The sequence below is a fragment of the Frankliniella occidentalis genome, unplaced genomic scaffold (genome assembly GCF_000697945.3).
Source record: "Frankliniella occidentalis isolate FOCC.00 unplaced genomic scaffold, Focc_3.1 Scaffold99, whole genome shotgun sequence".
NCBI lineage: Eukaryota > Metazoa > Arthropoda > Insecta > Thysanoptera > Thripidae > Frankliniella > Frankliniella occidentalis.
Genome location: NW_026267228.1, coordinates 37,604 through 44,005, shown reverse-complemented (window position 1 = coordinate 44,005; position 6,402 = coordinate 37,604). Strand labels below are relative to the sequence as shown.

At 52.5% G+C, this 6,402-nt stretch overlaps 1 protein-coding gene across 1 annotated transcript in view; it reads left to right on the top strand.

The window, feature by feature from the left end:
• Window positions 1-1,469: 1,469 nt before the first annotated feature.
• LOC113214999 (ATP-binding cassette sub-family C member 4) overlaps window positions 1,470-6,402 on the top strand; it is a 5,388-nt gene continuing 455 nt past the window's right edge. Inside the window, exons 1-9 of the mRNA XM_052269690.1 lie at window positions 1,470-1,775; window positions 1,867-2,017; window positions 2,106-2,212; window positions 2,319-2,442; window positions 2,528-2,701; window positions 2,936-3,063; window positions 4,745-4,990; window positions 5,309-5,478; window positions 5,721-5,850. Of these exons, the coding sequence (XP_052125650.1) occupies window positions 1,485-1,775; window positions 1,867-2,017; window positions 2,106-2,212; window positions 2,319-2,442; window positions 2,528-2,701; window positions 2,936-3,063; window positions 4,745-4,990; window positions 5,309-5,478; window positions 5,721-5,850 (1,521 nt within the window). The 5' untranslated portion in view covers window positions 1,470-1,484. The remainder of the gene's footprint in view (window positions 1,776-1,866; window positions 2,018-2,105; window positions 2,213-2,318; window positions 2,443-2,527; window positions 2,702-2,935; window positions 3,064-4,744; window positions 4,991-5,308; window positions 5,479-5,720; window positions 5,851-6,402) is intronic.

The window sequence follows — 6,402 nt, the reverse complement described above, 5'->3', positions numbered from 1 at the left end:
GGAGAGAGGGAGCGAAAGAGAGAGAGAGGAATAAAAAATCCTCCCAGTTGCACGACGACGAGGGCACGGGGCAAGGCGCGTCGGCTTTCAAATTACTGCAGCGCGTGAAGATGTACAAAATTCTTAGCAGTCTGCCAGTACGCCCCCGCCGTTGTTGTTGTTGCAGGGGTCACCGGGTTGCCGTCTCGGCCAGGTGCCACCCTCCGCCCCCACCCCCTTCTCTCTCTCTCTCTCTCTCTCTCTCTCGCAGAGGAATGCAATAACGACGGCCGGCGTGCAGGCGCGTGGCGGGCCGTGTGCACGCGTTTGAGGACTTGGCTCCTTGTCCTGTACACTGGCCCTGTTGACATTTCCTTCCTTTGTGCGTCCCTGGAGAGCGAGGGGGGGGGGGGGTACGCTGTATATGTTGCGTGTTAGGGTCAGTGAAGAGGGGAAAGCGAGGGGTGGGGGATGAGTAGGGACAAATATTATTTTTTTCCGGTGTTTGAACCCAACACGGTAAGTATAAAGCGTGTGTTGAAAAGGTGAGGGGGAAGTGGGCCGGGGGCATGATGGTTATCCTCGCTAAGAGTATTTTTGTTTGTTTTTTGTGTGGGGTCTTAAAAGATTTCTCGCTTAAAATACCACCCTTCATACACACGCTAAAAAAACAGGCCGTTAAATTTTCAAACAAAAAAAAAAGAAAGAAAGAAAAAAACCACGGCACGTTTTTTTTATTAATCGCCAATCTCGTTATTTTTTATAACCAAAAAGGCCGAGAAGTCACCCCTGCACGATAATACGCATGGCTCGCGCACGCAGCGCACAAAGACGCGACTTCTTTTCAAAGACACAAAGTGGCAAGTGAATTATGGAGCTGCTAAAGCAAGCGCCGTGATGACGATGGGAGGCAAATGAGTTTTCAACTTTTAAATTTCATTCTTTTGCCGCCGCGTTCTCTATTTCTCTGTTCCTGCGCGTCTGCTAATGAACACACCTGAGCGACGGCAGGAGAGCGACATACAATGGCAAGCTCATTTTGAAGAAGGAACGAAAAAAGAAAACGCACGCTCGCGCGGAGCAAGCTTGGACTATAACTGAGCGGGTTTATTCGCGTACAGTACAGCAAAACCTAACCGTTCTGCACTGTACTGTATCGTACTGTCACTAGAATAAAACGATGAACAGCTGGCATTCAAAATTTTTTAAAAAGTTGTTGACTGATTCCGCGCTCAGTGTCGTACTCGCGTACAAAGTGACTCGTTCGCCTTTCACACTAAAAGGGTAGACAGCAGAAAGCTGGTGATGAGGATGGTAAAAGAGGCGAGGAGGAGGGGGGCCTTCGATTATCCACAAGACAAGGAGTTGTTGCATGTCTCGGTGCGTTGCTGGCGGGCATTAACTGGCGGGCTTCACGGTATCTCGCGGGGCAGATCACAAAATGCAGCTGTTTAATGAGCGCGCCAGGGAGTTGTGACGTGCGATAAAGAGGAGGCCTTCACAACATGCCAACAGACTATCACGTAACCAAAATATTTGCCAACTTTGCGTCAGGGTCCTCCTCTTCCTTCTGCTTCCTCGCTGCCAAGGGCTCCGTTAGAGAGGGCAGAGCAATAAGTTTTCCCCTCAAGGCCTCGCTTTGCCGAGCTTGGATCATTTGTTGCTTTTTTATCAGAGTGTTGCATGTCTACAACTTTCTTATTTCCTTTCCTGCAGGCAGGATTCTCAACCGATTCTCCAAGGACCTCGGGAGCATCGACGAGCTCCTGCCGAAGGCCTTACTGGACGCGACACAAGTACGTCACCGTATTCGACGGTCGAAAGTAGCAATTACAAAAGAGACATCTTGCCTGGACTGAAGGTCGAACTTGCTTATTGAACCACCAGTTCATCTTGGCTTTCTTCGGCTACATCGTCGTCTCGGTCTCCGTCGACTGGATCTTCATCATCCCTGTCATCGTGCTGCTGGTCATTTTCTGGATGGCGCGAGTAGTCTACCTCATGTCGGCCAAGAACATCAAGCGTTTGGAGGGAATGAGTGCGTTCGAGGAAATGGCGGAAATTACACTTAACAATACTGACTCGCTTCACTTTTAAACGCTGATGCATCGACACCCGGGTTTCAGCTCGTAGTCCAGTCTTCACACACCTGAATGCCACGATCCAGGGTCTGTCCACGATCCGAGCGTTCAACGCTGAGGATCTGGTCAAAGTGGAGTTCGACAATCATCAGGTATTTTATAGGAAAAAAAAAATAGGTTGATATTGAGACAGAGCATGAATAGTACCAAACAAACGTTTCTGATCATTTTTATTCTCTATGTGACTGCCTTCCCTAGAACCTGCATTCGGCAGCCTGGTACATGGGGGTCATGACGAGCATGTCCTTCGGCACAGCCCTTGATCTGCTCAGTTTGAGCTTCTCTATTGTCGTCATCTTCAGCTTTCTCTTGCTGCAGCAGTGTAAGTTAACATCAAAAGAATTGACGTATGTGACATCGGATAGTTAGAGACGGATCGACCTTACAATATTTATTCTTAAATCCAGCGGATGATTTTCTCGGCGGTGACGTGGGTCTCGCGATCACGCAGAGTATGGCGATGACGGGCATGGTCCAGTTCGGCATGCGTCAGTCCGCTGAGGTCGCTTCCCAGCTGCTGAGCGTCGAGCGCGTATTGGAGTACGCCGACCTCCCGACCGAGGACAAGGACGCCGCCAGCGGTGAGGGGAGAGAAACTATAAGGACAAGTCGCGCGACAGTGATGGAGCGCGTGGATTTGCCGCGGGTGCAACAGAGAGGAATAACTGCGACTTTTCCATCTCCCTCACTTTTTCTCTCGCTCTTTGCGCCCGCAGTAAACTCTTGTCTGCACCCCGTCGTCGCACAGTTACTTTAAATATACCTCCGCAAAAATTATAAATCCAAGATCTGTCCTCTCTTTCCTCCCTCCGCAGGACCCGCTCCAAAGCCAGACTGGCCCGCCGAGGGACGCGTGGAGCTCAAGAATGTCTGGATGAGATACGCTCCCGAGGACCCGCCCGTGCTCAAGGGACTCACCCTGACCATCAACCCCACGGAAAAGGTGAACCTCGACACAACGTTTGGAATAACAATGTGTTCTAAAGAGCAGGAAAAGAAAGGGCGGGCATGGAGCGCAAACACTTGAACACAACAAAGAAAGTCAGCAATTTCACTTTCAAATCCTTAGAAAGGTAATTCTGTACTACAAAAAAATAATTCGGCGGAATTCTGTGCAACCGTTCTACAAAACAAAATTTCCTCCGTAATAATACAAAGAAAACTTTTGTGTAATACATGTATATTACGGTTGCTAAGAATTCTTTGCATTACACTAAAACATTTTTGTAAAAGAGTTAGACTGTAGAAATATATAATGTAGAAATACGCGCGAGATAGCTTTGAAAGGCCAGCTACGTAACATTTTAGGGAATACATTTTGGAAGTCACAGAAATTCTTGCTTTTTTACTCTAGTGGTAGTTGTACGTTAGCTTTCGCAGCATTTTTCCTCACGCCCGAGTGGATGTGAAATGCACTTAAATCGCCATGGTTGCGTTGCTTGCCATTTTGGTACATTAAGTGTGCCACTGTTTTGGCCGTTGGGAATGCAAAAATTATAGCATGCTATAAAAAACTGTCTGGCTTTTACAGGACAAAATTTGGCATTCGTAATGTTAGTTTTGAGAGAAAAAAAAATGCACGCCAGAGTTTAGCATTCGAAGAACAACAATGCCAAAATGTTGGCGCGCAAAGCGGGCACGGCGTTTAAGGTGTAGCGCCGCTGCACCGCCCAATTATTCCCATTATTCACCGCGAGACAAACCCGGCCCCGCCCCGGCCGTGAGAGAATCATACGCCGGCACGCGACCGGGTCTCGTCACGGCGGCAGAGAGGAAAGAAACTAAAATAAAAAGCGCCTGTGCATGGGCTTGCATGCGCGCTGAGCGCTTTGTAATGGGTGCACAGCGCGCCGGCCACGGCCCGGGCTGAGTGAGGTCTTCATCAGCATCGGGGCCCGTCTAATGCCCACCAATATGTATCCCACGCCCGGGCTGGTGGGGCGGGGCGGGGCGGGCCCTCTCTGCCGGCGGGGGGTTTGGCCACCAGGGCCCCCGAGGCGGCAGATATGGCGCCCGGACACGCGACAGACGAACTCACGGCACCAGGCTCGGGGGATCGGCGCAATCTAGGCGGAGGAGGTAGCGAGTGGGAGGCGGCGCTGGCCAGTGATGCCCGGTGGACGTAGTGGGTTCGGAGGCGCTGGCCAGTGGTGCCCAGTGGTGGATGTAGTGAGCGGGAAGGGCCCAATGTAATGTAGGTGAAGGTATAGCAAGTGCAAGCGGGAGGCAGCGCTGGCGTTGGGCTAGGAGGCAAATGATACCCCCAGTAGAGGTGCTGAATAGGAGGCACTGGGCAGTGATGCCTAGCCCAGTGGAGGTAGTGAGCTTGTGGTGGCACTGCGCAGTGAGGTCTGGTGGAGGTAGTAAGTGGGAAGTGTCACAATGGGCTGGGCAGTGATGCTCAGCGGATGTACTGACGGGTGTGGGAGGCAGCGCAATTGGCCCGCGGGGGCTGCAGGAAATCCGTCTCAAAACTGCAGCAACATTCAGGAATCGAACCGAGACAATAACATATGATGCACACTCGACTGACGGACTCGTGATTTCCGTTCCTTGTGGTCGCGCTGCACGGCGCCGTGGAGGTAGGCCACCCATTTGACACCCGCGTCTCTCCCGGCCGGCAGGTCGGCATCGTGGGCCGCACGGGCGCGGGCAAGTCGTCGCTCATCGCCGCCCTGTTCCGGCTCGCCTACCTCGAGGGCCGCGTCGTGCTGGACGACGTGGACACGGGCAGCCTGCCGCTGCAGCAGCTGCGCTCGCGCATCTCCATCATCCCGCAGGACCCCGTGCTCTTCTCCGGCGACCTGCGCCGCAACCTCGACCCCTTCGGCGAGTACAAGGACCACCAGCTGTGGGCCGCCCTCGGGGACGTGAGTATCTTTGCACAGCAGCACTAATGAAAATCTTACGGCGAATTTCACTGTAAGCTACAGCGAACCCTGCAGCACTGTCAGTGCATTTTCATCGTAAGCAAAAGTAAATATCACTGTAAGTTACGGTGCTGCACCCGGATTCACTATAGCGCACGGTCATATTCATAGCTTATTTACGGTGAAAATGTTCAACATATTGCGCGGGGCTTACTGTAGCTTACGACGAAATTCACTGCGAGTCTTTCAATTTGGGGTGAGGTAACCAACTTGGACTGGTTGGGGGACGCTTATGCTGACGCTCTCGTCTCCATCCAGGTCGAGCTCAGGGACACGGCCTCAGACTCGGGCGGCCTCGAGATGCGCGTGGCGGACGCGGGCGCCAACTTCTCGGTCGGGCAGCGGCAGCTCATCTGCCTGGCGCGCGCCATCCTGCGCGGGAACAAGCTCCTCATGCTGGACGAGGCAACGGCCAACGTCGACCCGCAGTAAGTCCAAACCATCTAATCCGCGAGGGTGGTAAAAACTAAGAGCATTCCGGTAAAGCTGAGAGGAAGAAGAATGCGGCGAAAAAGAAAACGTCCACCATACAAGCCGGTTCAAGCATAGGGATTTTCGTTTTGTTCTTCCCCACGGTCTTCTTCTCTTCAGCTGTAACCAAAGTCCTTTAAATATTGTTATACGAGAAGTAACAATTCAAGAAAAGGTAACACTGAATTGTTTTTGGCAGGACTGACGCGCTGATACAGAGTACGATTCGCACCAAGTTCGCTCGCTGCACCGTGCTCACCGTGGCCCACCGCCTCAACACGATCATGGACTCAGACCGGGTGCTCGTCATGGACGCCGGCCGCGCAGCCGTGAGTAGCCTCGGACCAGACCGCAAATTTTTCTTTCAAAAATTATATATCAACTGCTTTCAGTTCCTCAATTCCTCACGCGTCACACGAAGTCCCGCAAAAATGCCAGAATAAGCAATTTCGGAGGTAATTTCGACGCTGGAGCTTCACAGCCAATAGTATGGACGTAAAGGTCGCTGTCCGCCAATAAGGGATCGGGATTGCCTACTGTAACAGGAGCTCCACATTCGTTCATGTCGCGTGTCCGTCACTCTAACCTCCTCATCTAACCCTCCCCCCCCCCCTCTCCAATGGAGTGCGGTGAGCGGTGGCGGGGAGTTGAACCCTCGGCCACTGCGGCGGAGGCCCCTGGGGCAAGGCGCGGCGAGGCGCGGCGTGGTGGGGCGTGGTGGGGCGTGGCATTGATGGATAGGTCGGGGGATGCAGGCGGGCGGGGCGAGACTGCGCGGGAGACAGACGTGCCCCGCGACCTACCTATAAATTGAAAGCAATAGACATGAGAGAAAGCAGAGACCCGCAACAAGTAGTAGGCTGTGGACTAATTGGAATAAT